Below are 18,058 nucleotides of genomic sequence, written 5' to 3' on the forward strand. Positions count from 1 at the left end.
CCTGAAGGGAGTTAATTAATGACCATTTTTATCAGTTGCTTTGCTAATGTCACGGAAATTCAGCCTTAAATAAATCATATATAGAGAGATTTTATGAAAGACTTCATTAAAGCAAAGTTATTCAAATTTTTAAATAAATAATCTTTGCTTTTATTGTCATAATTATGCGGTAACTCCTAGGGGGTGAAAATTGAACTTGAAAATTTCAAATCTAATTTTCTCGAAAAGGCCTCATTTTAAGATTTTCACTCTTTTATACTAAATCTATATGTTCATTGGGACATTTTCGAAACAGTTGGCCTTATGTCTGGGAAATTTTTTTTCTCTTACTGTCGCTTCGAGTGAACTGTGGGGGGAGGTTGTAACACTACTGAAAAACTACACAAAAAACTTATGGTGTACTTATAACAGTGTACCCTGTTGTCTGGGGAATCATAATAAAAAAAAACTAAAAATAAGATAATTATATCATGAAAACATTGTTGTCAAAAAAGTAAAAAAAATCCCATTTAGATGGACTTACTGGTAATGATTTTATATTGGCCAATGGCTACGCTATCTAAATCTTACAGGAATCATGACGCCAAGTTTCAAAATTATAGACAATTCACCATGCCTTAATTACCTATATGAACAATCCGTTACGGACGAACAGACCTTAATTATAGAAAGTATGAAAGTTTTTGGCGGCAATTTATACCACAAATTTACCTTCTTTATGATTAAATTTTATGATGGGCAGTTTGGAAATTGTAGTTACTTTGTAGTACCCAATCAGGATTCAATATTACCTCAGACGTTCATAATCTATCTGATAGCAAAACGAGTTATTCAACTTTAGGGAGGGGCAATACAAATCATTATATTGTCCCCTCCCTCTCTAAATTAGACTTTCCTCATAATGTAACTTAACCTTGTGGATGCCGGACGAACAGACTCTAGTATTTTCACTATTAATGAACACCAATCTTCAAATTTTAATTTATATTATCGTCATCATCTGTTTAATTAAAGACATAATATTAATAAAAATAATAATAATTATATAATAGTCATAGTTAAATCATCAAAAAAAGACTTAAGTTATTTTTATTTTTACAAAAATAAATAGAAAAGAATGTGATTGTTAGATTCAATATTTTTAAGGAGAAAAAAACAACTCAAATAAAAATGTTGATAAAAATGCAACTTTTTAGAGGATTTGTGAGAAAAAGAAAAAAAAGTTTAAATAATTCTATTGAAAAAAATACAAGTAATGTCCAGTTTTGGGTATAAAAAAACAAGGATGAATGGATTGCAATCATAGGGAAATTTAAATATAAATGCTGTTTTTTAAAAGGGCGTCATTGTGTTATGATTACTTTTCTTAATCAGTGAATTTTTTCGACCAAAAATCATTCAAAATAATGGGAATTATAGAAGTTTAATAATGATTTTTACCGAAAACCTTAAAGGTTGCCGATGACCAAAAGGGTTAAACAGCCAGTTTTAACCCCCCCCCCAAAAAAAAAAAAATGTTCAGTATTTTCAGCTTAGATTAGAACATTTACTCAGTCATACAGAAAATTAAAAATCATATAAAGAATTGTATTACAGACAATTTTCACAAAAAATAAAATAATAATCATAAAATTAATACCAGTTTCGTTAGACGGGGCCTTCGACCTTCAGGGACTAACAAGAACTGATTTAAATAGTATAATTTTTCATTTTGCTATCCGAGGAAAGCTGTCTATTATAGGAAATAGTGATTACATAAAGTAAGCAAACAGCTGACGTCCCTATTTTCAAAATAATCCAAATGACCATTATTAGGCAAAAAATATATCTAGGTAACAACAAAATGCTTATTTTTTCGATTACAGGCGAAAGGTCACAAAACATATAAAAAACAAAAGCAATAATAAATAAAAATGCATTAAAGAAAACTAATAAAATGCTCATCTGACATTGATTAAAAATAAAATATTTATCATTTAACCACTACGAAACAAAAGAAAGGAAAATCAACAAGTTTTAATCAAATGTTTAGCATTATGAATAGGTTTAAACCTGTTGTGTTTGGTGGATATTAAAAATTTGTGTCGACTGGCTTTTATTTTCCAAACTTTCCCTTATTAATTATCTTAACCCAAAAATTTCAATTTTCAAAATAAGAGCAGGGGAGGGGAGGCAATTTAAAGGAAGTAAATGAATTAATTTTGACATCTTTCAAGGATAAAACAAAAATAAAAAGCATAGCGTATCATTGAGCATTTTTTTATTTATTTTTTTTATATCAAAAATCTGATTTTTGTCAAGATAATTTTGAGCTGTCAAAAACATAGATTAATTCATTTTAGTGGCCAACTTTTAAAGTAAACAAAACCATACATATAGTATTAAACAATGGTATTTTTTCTTGATATGTTTTGTTAAAACAAGATAACGTGAATTTGATTCAAAATGGCTGAAAAAAATGGTTAAAGATCAGGATAAAATGCAAGTACTAATATAAATTTAGGCAATATTATTATACTGTTAGGTTAGAATTTATAAGGTTACATAAAATTCTGCATTGATTAGCAAAAGAGCAAAAAAATTTATGTTACTAGTAGGAAAGGCATTATTTAACAAGGCAAAATTTAGTTGAAAATATATCACTTAATTATTGATAAAATCAAAATCACTGTAAATATATAGATTAAATATCAAAATTAAGAACACTTAACAAGTTGCATATTTAAGTGCTAGTGTCATAAAGAAATAAGAGACTTTTTTAAAATTCTGACATTCAAACATTATATTTTATTAATATTTTCATCGCGGCTCTAAATCAGTTTCAATTCAGCTGGATAAAAACCAGTTTTCAACTGCGATTAAAAATGTATCTAATATGGTTTTATATAAAATTCCTTCTGAAATATGAATAAAAATCCTACTTTTTATTTTCGTATCCACGGTTAATTGTCTATAAAACCCTATTGGAATTATAAATTCTTCATTAATTTTTCTTAAAATTTTTCTCTTACTTCTATATTAAGCAAGCAAGCTACTAGCTAGATATTGGACAGAGTACAAACTTTTGATTGTCAAAAATGGACGGTACAAGTGTTACAAATGGAAATTGTGTGAGCGGGTGAGGTAGTGGGGGCGGAAAAAGAGGGGTTTACAACAAGGAACTGGGAAAGTACATAGAGAGCAAAATGGCAAGGCATCTTTTAAGTTGTTTAAGACAAAGCTTTTAGAAAAAAGAACGAGCATCGTTTTCTTTCCCATATTGTTTTGTCCAAGGTACTGAGATTTTGCTATCGCAGAAAGTAATACAATCACAATTTAAGATGATGATAACAATAATCTAATAATGATTCTGATTCTAATTGATTACATGAGACTGTTCTTAGGATGCACTGTGTTCTTCTGGAGAAAAAAGTTAAAGGCAGCTGCAACTAACAAGTACCAGAGTACTATAAAATTTAGGCTTTTAAGAATAAAAATAGATTGGAAACTTGAAAAATCTAGTTAAAAAAAGCAGATACAAAAAAAGATTTTTCAGCCAAAATGTATTTCATTGTGTTAAAGACATACTTCAACTTTTTGGTCCATAAGAACATAGTGACTTTGTTAACTAAGATAATTGTCGTTTATTATTAAGTACACTTTTAGCAGAAGTAATATGTAAAGTACATGAAAATAATTATATGTACATGTAAAACATAGTTGTTAACTAACTAAACACTTAGGACTGGGTACTGAAGGAATGTATCAATATAAAGATATATAGATAATCAAGAGTATGGCAGAAATAATTTACATGTCTCACTTCATAATAATAATAAATACTTTTTGTAGATTATTTTTCTCATGCACATCGACGATTATTTTAAATATGATATGATTCCGGTTTTCTTCTTCTTTATAACTTTGATTTAGAGAAGGGCGCGGTAATTTCACTAGGTGCATATATGTGTGGTGTTGTGTGTATATGATAAGATGGACGGAATTTTTATACTTTTGAACCAGGAGGAAGGGCGGTCACGTAGTTTGCGTTGTTTGGCACTAAAAATAAATAATAAAAATATTTATATTTTCAAATGGTTTACACAAAATAAGTATTTTACTATAATCGAGGATCTTAAGGAATAAGTCAATGGACGATAAATTAATGCAATTGTTATTAAACTTTCTGTAGATTAAAATTGTTGGTTGAAAAGTCTAGACACTACTGATTTGTACAACCCAATCAAGATTTAATAAAAGTCCCCAAAGTTTATAAGCCAGAAGTTTTGAAAAAAACCTTGGGGGCAGCAAAATTTACAATCCCAGAATATAGAATTGTCCTATCAATTGAATATAACTCACCTTGGTGATGTAATCTTGAACCTGACTGAGAATTTGGCATCCGACTATTTCTGTACAAAACCCTGGCGTAGGGGTCCTCCACCTCCCCACCCCCGTGGACTAGACCCTTCTGCTGTTGCTGGTGTTGTTGTTGTTGCAGTTGCTGCAGCTGTTGGCCCCGGTAATCCTCGTAATCTCCGCGACCTTGACCGTAGTCGTACTTGGGCAGGGGTGCCACACTTAGCGGAGGCCCTAAAATAAAACTTAGTATTCATTTTAACATTAGAATTTTCAAAAGAATTCGTAAAGGAAAGCATCTATCGTGTTAAATCGTACTATCTATTTCTAAACGTGAATTAAAGTTGTAACAGCGGGGAAAAATCTATGACGAACAAAAAGTCTATACGTCCACTTTAAATATGTTTTTTTTAAAAAACCTTTTTTTTAAATAAAATATGCAAATGAAATCGCTGCCTCTATAGGTAATGCTTCGCTTGTTCAAATTTCAAAAAAATTCCATATAAACATAGAGTACTATTTCGAATTTTAAGCTACAAAACAAGTTTTTTAAAGTTGTAGAATTTATAAGTTTATTCAATTTTGTAAGTTAAAAGTTAAAATTGGTGTCAATCTAATTATCTACTTGTAACAGAAGTTTTATTGCGTCGTGGTTGTAGTTTTAGTATTTTACTTAAAATATTTTTCTTCTTCAAATGCGTTGCATCTCTGTAAGTAAATGTCCCTATCTGTAACAAAGAGTTTTGCAAACCCTCATTATTTTTCTACCTTTTTTAGTTCACTTTTACCTAAACCTTGTGTTTAAAATTTTCTATGAATGACTATAAATGATATCTGTATGTTTGTCTGTAACGCAACATGGGGGTAAATATGATATTCTTGGCTGCTATATAGGATAGTCAGCTGAAATATTAGGTGTTGGGAATCCAGTATAATTTATTTGGTCCGTCAATCATGCTTCAAAGAAAATAAATACTTATTTTATTTAGAAAGGTTTCGTTATTTTCATTTTCAAAGATTTATCGCAAATTCTCTCTTTTTGTTCTTCGCTTCTTGTTTTTTTATATAAATGTACACACACAGATAATCTTTTTGAGATGGATATTCATGTGCGTAATTGAATTTGAGTTTTGAATTAAAATTAGAATATTTCCCATTTATTTTTATAGTTGTCGCTTCTATGGCCGTACGCGGTATTGTTTAATGGCATATTCAGGAAACATTGTTTATTTCTTTTCCAAAGTAACCTGTCGATATGTCTAGACTATTAAATGAAACACCCAGTTGACAAAATTGATAAATATTGATACTCTTTACTTAACAGAGGAAGTTTGGTGATTTCCCACTAAGTGCCTATTGAGCAACAACAACCCTACCTTTATTTTATTTTAAAATAAATTCTAACTAAGTGGGTTATTTTTTTTTCGTTTACATAAGTAAAAAAATAAACGAACAAAAAACTATGCCCTAACCCTAATTTAAATTCATTACAATGGGGGTGGGGTATTTAAATTTTTGCTAAACAAGATGTTATGAAAGAAAAAGTTTTATAAATTAACCTTCACTGGGGTATGGTCTGTGCTGGTGATTTCTGCGGCCAGAGCTACGGGGCGGTGAAAACTCAGTCCGCGACGGCATCTGTGGCTGCGGATGCTGGCCATGGTGGCTGCGGCCGCCGGGTATGTTGTGCTGGTAGCCCGGGAGACCGCTACCTCCTTGCCTGCCTGACATCATGGCGGACTGGACTGACTCGTATTCGTAGAAGTTTGATACTGGCCGGTCACTGCGGTTAGGATGTTCTCGTCGCTAAATAAAATATGAATAAAAATAAATAAATCATTTTATCAACATTGTCGTAGTTTAGAGGGTTTAATATGAATGTTATGTGGGTTGAAACACCTCCCTATTCCCCCGAAAATTATTTAACCTTTCCTAAAACAAAAAAAATACACGCATTTCTATTACTAAAGATTTTAAATTTAATTTTATTTAATTAGTCGAGGTATGATTTTAAAGTTACAAAAATATTCTCAGATACCTAGTATTTTTTTATCTGTTAGAACTCACATTATTCTATTTGACTGTTTTTATGTTTCTGGGTATGCTACTTCTGTTAACTAGGTATTCTAAATGTTTACAGGTATTTCTACTTTGGTGGTGTTCTAAATGTTCATAGGTATCTCTACTTTTGTGGACAATCCTTATTTTTCATTAACTTTAAATAAATCTAATCATATTTCTTTTTTATAAAAAAAAAATATGAAAAGAATAATAATATACCTATTTTAAAGAAAAGTATAATAAAAATTCCTTTTTATTAACGGTAGACAATAAAAAGATTCTATAAAAAGAATAAAAATAATTAACCAATAAATGAATAATATAAACAATAGATTGTTAGGATAAAAAAATGTACTTTTTAAAATCATTGGACGTTTGACGTAACTTCTATTGTTGTTTAATAATACATTATTAGTAGCAAAACTATTCTATATTTTATTTTGTATGTCTGAATTCGATGTCGTCATTAACTGATGGTTATAAACTATAGAAAGATTTTAAACTTTTCGTTAGAAATTTTAACACATGGAAACTCTATAACAAGGTATGTCCGTATGTCACTATTCACTTCATCGTAACGTAAAAGTTAACAAGATACCTATCATAATTTTTCTGGTATCCCTACCTATTTAGTTTATTTTTCTTATTATTACCAAATGCTGTCCTACTTATGAACCTAACTGTCCTCGTTTCTTTGGGTTTAGTTAATGAAAAGTAATTTCTAAGGAACGTTTATCAATGAAATTCTTTAAAAATCAGGAATTTTCCAGAATCATAAATAACCCACTTGTTCTGATAGTCGTCTGTCCGTCTGTCAAAAAGGATAACGATCACGTACGAAGACATCTTCTCAGCTGCTACTTAAGATAAGCATGTAATATTTTAGTTTCATTTTGAAATTTCCACAAAATTTTCATTTCTTTTCTATTTATTCAGATGTGTATCTATATGTATCCCAAGATAAATACAGTTTTCATTTTAAGGAATCTTTATGTAGCTCCTGGGACAGGGGTGTATATTCTACATGGGATCCCCTGCTCAGGGGGAGGGAGGAATAAAAAATAAGTGGTTGGAGGGGGAAAAAATGTAAAAATTAAGAAAACTGAAAACATTTTTTCCACCTCCCCCCCTCCTTAGTGAAAAAAACTAAAAAAAGTGTGGTAGGAGGGATAAAATAAATAAAATATAAAGTTCTTTAAATATTTTTCCATTATTCCCCCTCCTTGGTGAAAAAAACTAGGGGGGGGGGGGGGGGGAGGGAGAATAAAAAATTTTGTAGTCGGGGGAAAAAAATAAATCTTGTGCAGAATATACACCCCTGTCCTGGGATAGTTTTAGAATTTAAGTTATGTCTTGAAATCGGTTATCGGTCATGTTTTTGTCCCCTTATATACAAAGCTCCCTAGATGCTTGGGGGCGAAGCTACTAGTTATTTCAAAAGGTAATAAATACACATTAAATATCGAAATGTGAAATAAGCATCTGAATTAAGCTTAAAAGACAATATCTTAATAATATTTATTTAAGGTATGAAAGGTTATAAAATATAAATCATTATTGATATAAAACAATTATGAAATTGTCGAGGGAATTACTGCGTTGTATTCTTTGAAGTACAATTTGGATCACTTAGATTTCCTCTTTATATTATAAGAGTATTTTTTAAATATTTTTTTTTAAAGGGGGGGGGGGGGGCGAAAGTGACACTTTTTGAAACCAAAACTAAAAGTCAACAAAGGAACTCAACTATAAAAAGAGTTACAGGTCTGAGATTTTGCATGGCAGTTGCTTTATATGGGTAAAATATGGAACTGTGAAAAAACGGCGGCGCAACCGCCGAAAACCGCCGTTTCCCGCCGAATTTTTTTTTGCATTTTCTCGGCGGTTCAGTCACTCTAAATCTGTAATGTTCGTCTGTCCTATTTCAATTATCTTTCATAACACCTAAGTATACTTAACTTAACATTATCAGCATAATAATCCATAGTTTACTGTTTAACAAACAACTATGTAAGTATACGCTATTTTGTTCTTGTTTTTACCTGAGAATGATATTGAGCTTGGCGTCGATTAAGATGTCGTTGAATTTCCTCGTAGTTGGCAAACCTCGGGTCCGTCGGTGTGCCTGTTATACCCGACCTGCTGCCGGGCCGTGCAGCCGCTAGGCTAGCTGGCAGCGCCGACTCGCCGCGTGACTGTTGCGGCGGTAGCGCTGGCGGTGGCATTGATGATTCTCCAGTGTAGATCATATCTGTTTTATCAGAAGAATCGCCGCTACCTAAATGCTGGCGCCTGTCAACGGCTGCAATTATTGCCGCCGATTCAGCTGCTTCTTGCTGCTGCTGCTGTAGCAGGCGCTTGTAATGCTGTTGGATTTTTGCTTGTTCATTCATCATTCTCTCCCTGGCCTCCTCGTCCCTGCGGCCCATGTTGTCCAAGTTTTGTTGGTGGGTGGATGGAATACCAGTCTCGGGGGTGGGGGTTTTCCTACCGCTGCTACGCATGGCATCGGTGCTTTTGGCCCTCTGCTTACCAAACCTAAAATTTAACAAGACATCAGAATCTAAACCGTTTGAAATATTTTAAATGAAGGTTTTTAGGTGCTGGAAAAAACTAGGAGGGGGAGAAAATTTTTTAAAAATTTGCAGCAGGGAAAAAAATGAATCTTGTGCAGAATATACACCCCTGCTGTTATCTTTAAATCAACTTGAATCAAAATTATCCAATGAAATATATTAATATATAATATTCTTTTCAAAGAGGTCAATGAGCAAGAACTTAATGGATAAGACAATGGAGGATAACCAGATGAGAACCACCAAATTACGACAAACCAAAAAAAACTTTTGTATTCTAAAATTATTGGTTGACTCCAAAAGTAAGTACAACCAACTCCCGAAAAAAAGTAAATCGTGTTGGTATAACTTCGAAGAACATTATAATTTACAGTTAAATGTCTCCTTCCTCCCTGGCAATAACTCTATCATTTTCATTTGAAGCCCATGAATAGTTAAAATTAAACAATACGAAATAGTAAAAAAAGTTTTAATGCTTCAGTAAACTTATTATTTCTTAAACAATAAATATCTTACTTAAACATCCCAAACTTGAAAAGCTTTTGATTTTTCTTTTTCTTTTCATTGTTTGAGTCTAGGCTGCTACCAGACTGACGATAGTCACCACGATCAAATCCGGTTTCCATTATCTCAATATCTAAAATAGAACAACATAAGTTTTTAAAAATAGAAAAAAACAATACCTTACTTTACACATAATACTTTCTTAACTGATAGGTTATATATTTCTACTAGTCTTAATCACAAACAAAGACATACTGCAAATATAGATCCTACAATCCAAGTATTTAAGTAGTATATTTAGAAACTTAGGTACTAAAAAGCTAAATCTTCTTGTTTTCCGTTAAAGTACTGTAATTTTTTTTTTATATTTTTGTTTAAGTAATTAAGAATATTAGATAATTTTCCTTTAGTTCATTATAAAAATGAAAAAGTACACCTATTTGTTTTCATGAAAAAGTTTTTACTTATCGCACAATCTAAAAGCTAAATCTTCTTGTTTTCCGTTAAAGTACTGTAATTTTTTTTATATTTTTGTTTATAATCTTTGTCAATCTATAGGTAGGTATTTATTTTATAACCTTTTATTGTAAAGATTATAAAATTGCATTGTCTTAAGTTGCAAATAGTGTAAATAGGTAAACTTTCTAATGAATGATATTGTGCGATAAGTAAAAACTTTTTCATGAAAACAAATAGGTGTACTTTTTCATTTTTATAATGAACTAAAGGAAAATTATCTAATATTCTTAATTACTTAAATAAAAATAAAAGGATGTGTCTCCCAGATTATGGGTCTTTTTATAGGGAGAGTATCTCTACATTTTCAAATCGCCCCTAATTAAAAGCTACATAACAAAGAAATATTTTTACCTGGATGATCTTCGACCTCCTGTGCTTCGTAGCTCCTATCCACAGCTGCTCGGAAACTCTCATTACACCCTCTCCCCCGGACCACTCGACTTGTCTTGACCCTGTTGGCCTGCTTGCTGCCGCCACCCACCACACCGCTCTCCATTTTCATCTCTGTCATCATCGTTTGTAGAGATTCCAGACTGCTCGACTTTTTCATGCCCAATGTCGGTCCAATTTCTCCGCTTTGCTCGGCCGCCTCGCGTTCCTTCCGCGCCCGTTTGTTGCGCTGATATGTGTCGGTTGTTTTGGCATCCAGCGTGGCGTGGCGTTTCTCGCTCATTGACTGCCGACCCGGCTGGTCGCGGGCAAAGGCAAAGGAAGTTTCCTCTAGGGAGGTTTGACTAGCATATGCGACATCAGTCACGTCTGAATCTTTTTCTGACACCTCGCAGCCGTCGGGCGAATGCGGGCGTAAACTTTTGGTCGACGTCTTTTTACTTCTGTCTGATGATTCCCTGCCGCTGCGATTGTTACCATCTTCTTGTTCAATCATAAAAGATTCAATGTTGGCTTTGTGTAGAGTGGGAGACTGCGGCAACCTGCCTCCAGGGGCACCAATATTTGTAGAATCTAATCCCTGAAGCATAGTTGCGTTCCATGTATCGTGTCCGGTTGCGCGGTAGTAACTTTCGTTTCTGAGTTGAGCATCTGCTGGAGACTTATCCTTGCGTCCCATGAGACGATCAACAACTGGATTGCGGGGAGCTGCGGGCGCAGTAAAGTTGTTAAACGGTGAAGCAGCTGCCTTTGGCTTTTCTATATAAATAACTGTGTCGTTATTTGATGTAACTGACGTGTCATTAAACGAGGAACTATTGTTCATAATACTTCTGTTGGCATTTTCATGATTTCTATATTCTCTAAAGCTATCGTCCCCTGAGCTAGATGTCATCATACTCGACACACTGTCTCTGCCCGTGTGTTTCAGCAGTTTACTTGTAGACTCTTTAACATTAAGCCTTCTGGCAACTGTTAACGTTATAACGCCGGGAGTGGGACCCTCTTCGTGCATGGCACGCCTTAAAGTGTCCATAGCGTCACAATTTAATTTGCCCAGCAGAGAAATGCCATTGATATTGACTAGTTGATCATTTGTTTTCAGTCTACCGTCACGTGACGCGGCCCCGCCGTGAATAACATTTTTTACAAAGATTCCGAGGTCAACGATTCGTTTGTCGCCACCACCTGTGGTTTTGCCCTTCACTGACACGCCCAAACCGGCCCGTTCTGTGTCATGAACAGGGATGTCAAGCGTCAGAATTTCTCGGTGCTTCCAGGGAAATATTACATCACCATTCTGATTAAGCTGAAGTTCTGGCGAAATTGATGAGAAATCCTCAGATTCTTCGCTGTTAGGGACAGTGCTGTCATGTGAGGAATCTCCTTTACCACCACCAAGAGATATAGCACCACCACTGCTATTGGCACGCGACAATGCTGTCTTTGAACTTGTTTGTTCTTGTTGCTTAGTTGGTGCCTTGTCTTTTCTGTCCAACGTAGTACTACTTGTGGTTGTGCCTCCGCCGATTTGATGTTCCATTTCTTCCACCCTTTCCTGTCGCGACACAATCAGCTCCACCTCACTCTGCTGTGGAATATTTCTCAGGATGTTAACAACTTCACTTTGTGTCTTGCCGTCCACAGACACTTCATTCACTTCCAGTAATCGGTCGCCGGGTTTCAGTTGACCATTTTCAATGGCAGCCCCCTTGGGCAGGATGTGCTTAATGTAAATGGGTGTTACGCCGCCAGACTGAATGTCTCGAGTTGTTAGGCTGAAACCAAGGCCATGTGTTCCCTAAAAATAATTTATTTGTCAGAGAAGGTTTAAAAACTTAAAAAAGAAAAAAAAGGTGATTGTTTTTTTTTAGGAAATTTTTTTGGGATAATATTTTTTACTATAAACTGAATAGGAAGTATTTAATAAATGTTAATATTGCAAGTATTGCTGTGGTACTTAGGTACGTTGATTTGACATTAAATGACTTCAATTATTCATTTTCCCAACAAAGTACTGCTTGTATTTTTCTGCATTTTTAACGAAACAAACTCTACAAAAAAATATTCCAAACTTTTCAAAACTTTGAGATTTCCCTTTTTGTAGGTAGTTAAAAAGTATGAGGATACTATAGATGGATACCTAAAGAATTTAGAAAGATTATATACCTTTACTAATTTAATGTTAATTTTCTTTCCAATCTTCCTCGTATTGGCTACTTGTACTGCACTGGTTAATTTGCTTCCGGGTCCAAACTTCTTTCCCAACGTTCTAGAAAACATTTAGAATTTATTATTAATTTTTACAAAAACTTGTATTATTACAATTGTATAAACAGACAAACAAACAAGAATACACAACCACAAGAAGCGCAGCAAGTTGTAACTTTCCGCCTTGAAAAATTGACAGTAGGTAGTGGTACCTAATCTGTAATAAAATCATGATGTATCAAACAAACGCTTCAATGTTTAAACAAAATAGAGCAAACCATATGTAAACCATCTCTGCTACAAGCTATTTAGTTAGCATATGTTTATATCAATACCTATTTAAATTTGCATTTGTGAGGCTCAAAATATAAAGGTAGATTTACACAACAGACGCCACGTTGATAATACAGTGTGTTTTTTTTTTATGAGAACTTTTTTGAAAGCAATTTTACCCCACTTATAGTTATCAGAATTTAATGATTAATGGCTTATTTTCTTCGTTTTTTAAGGGAAATTATGAAACAACCAAAAAAATTACAGTTTTTGTTGAAAAAGTACAGTAAAGTTGAAAATTAAAAACTTAGGTGTCAACATCTAAAAATGGTTTTAGCGCATTTTTCTTATGTTCAAATATTCTACCTTTTGCAAGAATGGCTGCAAAACGCTTCAAAGTTGAGATATAGAGCTATAAATTTATACAGATACTATTGGGGACATGTACTAGAATAGGTCAAAGTTTGAAGGCCATATCTCAATCAGGGAGAAAGTACTGGCCCCCCAAAGTCGACTACTGAAAATCCAATTTTGAGCATAAGAAAAATGCGCTAAAACCATTTTTAGATGTTGTCACCTAAGTTTTTAATTTTCAACTTTACTGTACTTTTTCAACAAAAACTGTAATTTTTTTTGGTTGTTTCATAATTTCCCTTAAAAAACGAAGAAAATAAGCCATTAATCATTAAATTCTGATAACTATAAGTTGGGTAAAATTGCTTTCAAAAAAGTTCTCATAAAAAAAACACACTGTATAAGTGACAGTTTAAGGATGTACATTTACAAGCATGAATAGAAATAGGAGAGAAGAACTATAGTGTGAACCCCTTTTTCGTAAATCTGACGAAGGAACTTTTCCAGCTGACAAAAAGCTTTAAAATTTTTTGAGTATATAATTTCTAAAAAGCTAACTTTATATCAAGGAATTCAACAATTCATAGCTAACTTATTAAAGGATTTGTAATATGCTTTACACTATACTAGAAAATAAATTTTAACACGATATAATTTTTGTGAGAAAAGCTTTATCTTAAGAAATTCGACTATTTACAGCTGACTCTTTATATGAACAAAATGAAAAAAATATGCCCTTTCCTTTTACCCATATGTGTACAGTGTATACACAGTACTACGCTTGGTCCTGTTGAAAACGTAACGAACGTACTGTTGTATTGCTATTTGTTGTTATTTTATTTTTATATAATTTATTTCGAGGTAAACATGAAACAAACTATGAATTTATGTATTTTAAATGTTTATAATAGATACGAATTACGAATTAAAGATTATAAATCATGTACATTTGAAGTCCGAGATATTATTTTTTTGTTTGAATAGAAACTCAAGAAAAAAATATGATTTTATTAACTTAAATTCATAGAGGGATTTTTATTATTTTACAACGATTGCAATAGATGAAGCATATTTATTATTAATGCACAGATAAAACATAGATGTGAAACAACAATATGAAGGCAGTACTTCATGTGATGGACTTGATTCGAGTAAAAGTTGAAAGAACAGCTCTAATTAACTCTAATGAAAAAACTAGAAAACTTCAGTTTAATTCAACCAATGAGATTTCATGTATGCTCCGGTGCGATTCATTTATTGGCTCAATGCTTTCATAATATAGACGCTGCGCTACTTATCGGCATGTTATTATATTTGCTTTAACACTATATACTAAAGTTAGAGATAAGATCTAATCTCTTGCCCCTTATCACAACCCCCAACCCCCAAATTTCAATATTTGCAAAGTTCTTAGGTAAATATTCAATGTGAGAAAATCAAATAGAACCCAGGGTCAAAATGGCAACAACCTGATATGAGTAATATAAAACAAAATTAAGAACGTAAAGATTATTAAGATTAACAGCTGAATAATTGTGTGTATTAAAGGACTGTTATTTTTTCCAATGTTATTAATAGGTTTGGAAATCATTAAAATAACACAAGCCCTATAAGAGAGAAAAAAAAATATTTTATATTTTGAAGGCTTTATAGTGTTGTGTTTTGAATAAATATATTTTGGATAGGTGTATATGTTAATCTTCTAAGCTTAATATCAGAAGTTCTATAGTGGTGTTAACCTGACATAAATTATACCACATCCTTAGAACAAAGCTACTAGAATGAATAAACTAAGCAACTTACCCAAAAGGATCATTTTCATTCTCAATGTTTTCTTTGTTTTCATCTGACAAGAAATAGTTGCTACCAATATTTACATCAGTGTCATATTCTTCTTTACACTTTACTACAGTCAAGTTAAGATCCTTCGAGTACAGAGCTTCTTTAAACACTTCTTGGGATTTATTAAACGGAAGATCTATCAGATTATGACCGTTGATTTCTATAATTCTGTCATTAACTGCCAGAGTTCCGTTGCGGTCAATCCTTCCGCCAGGTTCAATGCCTTGAATGACTAAACCAGGATTAGCAGGGTCGCCGCTGGGCACAACATGAATACCCAGGGGACCTATCTCGTTCTGTATGGAAATGTGAGTGAGATCATTAGGATCAATGACTGCGCTGAGAGAGGTTGTTGCTACCCGCTGTGGAGGGCTGGTACCGCCAACCGGCTCGCCCCGCCTCTGACTAGCACTCTCAAACATCTCTATTTTGGCATCTATAGAACGTTGTTTTGGCAAGTCACCACTGCTGGATTCCTTTCTTATAACTGGTGATTGTCTGTGCTTAGCTTCCTCCTGTTTCTGTTGGCTTTTAGCTGCACGCTCAGCTGCCTCCAACCACTTGGCATCTTCATACCCGACCTGTATAGACAATCTGTTTGAGTCACGGCTGAAAGGTGTAGGCCGATCCGAATCTCTAGCAGCACCAGAACCACGGCCACGCTCGAACGGTGGTGGCAATGGCGATAACTTTCCATTCCCCCCTTCTATGGTAGATTCACTATAAAAAGATGCCTCGTCAATCACAGAAAGATCATTTTTACTGGACTTTAGTTCACCTCGACTCATAACAGCTGCACTCCAACGTTTAGAGTGATCATCATAGTAACCAAGTGCATTATTTTCGTCATTTAACGATGAACTAGATATCTTGTTAAGCGCAGGTTCGCTGCCGCGACGAACTTGCAGCGCGCCGGTGCTATGATCACTGTGCACTTCTATGTCATTTTTGCTAAATCCTGACGTGGATTCAGATTCGTCTGAGCTGGCGGACATACCGTCGCCGCCCTGGGGTACGCCCTCCTCATTGTAGAAGGCGATGAGCTGCTCGCGGTCATCGCAAACATCTACAAGTCGGTCATCGGGATCAAGAATGCCGCCCTCTTTTGCCTTGAGACTGTGAACACTAACCCAACTATGTCTTGGTTTCCCTGTGGCTTTCTTGTACCTGAAATTTAGAAAATAACCTGGTGAATGAATGAGAAATCAAATTATGCTGAATTTATATTAAGGATAGAAAAAAAAATTTAAAAATTATTGACAAATCTAATGCGATTTTTAGTCTAAAAAGTTGCTATCTGACTTTACTACTTTAGTGCCAAAAACTGGGAAAAAAAGCTTTTATCGACTATAATTTTTTTAAAGTGTATTTCTGTCAGTTTTACATTTAATTAATCTAATTTAATTATTCAAATATGTACCTTGTTGTAGCTAGTTGTGTTAACTCACGCACTGTGAGTTCCCCATCTCCGCAGGGCACAACTATCTTAACAGTATTAAAGGATACCGTAACCTTCATCATGTCAACATGCATTTAACCCATTCTTGTTTAAACAAAATAAATATATAAAGTTATGCTATAAATAACAAAATGTAAATGGTTTAAATTCACTTTTTGGTTACATTATTCTCTGAAAGAAAGAAATTTTTACCAATAATTGTTGGATCCTCACAGTGGCCCTAGCGTATTTTTTGCTTGTACATCAAATGAAAATCAATGTAAGGAATTTAAGATTCATTACCAAATGGATGAACTTTCGACATTTGGAATTAAAAAATAGTCTTCAATAATGAAAAAAAACATGTTATGTTATAATTAATAAATGTCTCTAAGCAAAATGCGAGTTTAGTTTACAAATCCTCATATATACTAATCAAAAAATTAAGCATTTAATATAATCCTTAGCTTTATCTTTACTATTCATCTCTAACTTTGTCAAATGCATTTATCTAGAATTATTTATTTTTTCAATTTAAAATTAAATAACTATAGATTTATGTAAAAAAAAAAATACTTTTAATCATAATATATTTCACAATGAGTGAAAATAACTTTAAATACGTTAAAAAATTCTTGATAATAAATGAGTCACTTTTAACGACAATAAAAAATTATATTTAACAACACTCCCCTTCTCTATTATGAATATGAATGTTTGCATTTAAATGACGCCATGTTTGTTTGGGTAATTTGGGATTGTAAATTAGGGTTAACAACATTAGTTTTAAAGCTTTTTATTTTAGATTTTTTACCATATTGTTACAATTCATGAACAATTTTTATCATGTATTTATTAGAAAAAATGAATTTGAACCTTCTTATTAGATGGAATATTGGTTTCGTGGTTATTTTAAATGATAAAAATTATTATGATAAAAGTTGACTACCCTTGTTTTATATTTTTGAATGCCGCGTTATGTTTCTTGTCAAATAAAGTTGTCACCTTTAGATTCGATCAAAAAATTTAAATATAACATTTTTTATAAAAGAATCTTAATAATTATTTTATGTATACTATCAAAATCTTACCTAGATTTTATCTCACCAAAACACCAAGATCCAATCTTGTCACTACCAGAAATTTGTCTCACAACAACAACCAGAAATAAACAACCGAATTTAACCAGCGAACAGAGTAGGCTCCGTTCTAGCTTGCCTCCTTCCAATCTTGTCACTACCAGAAATTTGTCTGTCCCTATAGAAGCTTCTAAAAAATACTGAATACTTCCTAAACAAAATAATTTGAAACAAACAATCAAAACTAAATTTTTCTCAAATAAGCCTTCAACAAAAATCAAATTATTTTAAAAAACAATAAATTAAAACGTATTTACCCGGAACCAGAAGGCAAACTGAGAAAGAATTAAACATTACAACCCCTTTATATACTTTTGCTAGCCACACAAAATCTAAATTTCGTTTGCGCGGCTGCGCCGCGAACGAAATACCAATTTTATGTATACTATCAAAATCTTACCTAGATTTTATCT

At 33.0% G+C, this 18,058-nt stretch overlaps 1 protein-coding gene across 1 annotated transcript; it reads right to left on the reverse strand.

Annotated features, from left to right (window-relative positions):
- Positions 1 to 3,977: 3,977 nt before the first annotated feature.
- baz (par-3 family cell polarity regulator) lies at positions 3,978 to 16,727 on the reverse strand. The gene is made up of 9 exons (XM_080158424.1): positions 16,489 to 16,727; positions 15,030 to 16,235; positions 12,558 to 12,660; positions 10,350 to 12,189; positions 9,492 to 9,612; positions 8,442 to 8,937; positions 5,898 to 6,144; positions 4,342 to 4,572; positions 3,978 to 4,038 (listed from the first exon to the last, which is right to left on the reverse strand). The coding sequence occupies exons 1-9, from the start codon at positions 16,599 to 16,601 to the stop codon at positions 3,986 to 3,988; spliced, it is 4,410 nt and encodes a 1,469-aa protein (XP_080014550.1). The 5' UTR covers positions 16,602 to 16,727; the 3' UTR covers positions 3,978 to 3,985.
- Between the last annotated feature and the right edge of the window lie 1,331 nt (positions 16,728 to 18,058).

The sequence above is a fragment of the Acartia tonsa genome, chromosome 4, assembly GCF_053477335.1.
Source record: "Acartia tonsa isolate MP-2025a chromosome 4, ASM5347733v1, whole genome shotgun sequence".
Taxonomy (NCBI): domain Eukaryota; kingdom Metazoa; phylum Arthropoda; class Copepoda; order Calanoida; family Acartiidae; genus Acartia; species Acartia tonsa.

Excerpts from the sequence above, each read along its gene's own strand:
- baz (XM_080158424.1), bottom strand. The coding sequence starts at position 16,601 with ATGCATGTTGACATGATGAAGGTTACGGTATCCTTTAATACTGTTAAG. Across the intron at positions 9,613-10,349 it reads GGAGGTCGAAGATCATCCAG|ATATTGAGATAATGGAAACC; the intron begins GTAAAAATATTT and ends GTTCTATTTTAG. Across the intron at positions 4,573-5,897 it reads CAGACCATACCCCAGTGAAG|GGCCTCCGCTAAGTGTGGCA; the intron begins GTTAATTTATAA and ends GTTTTATTTTAG.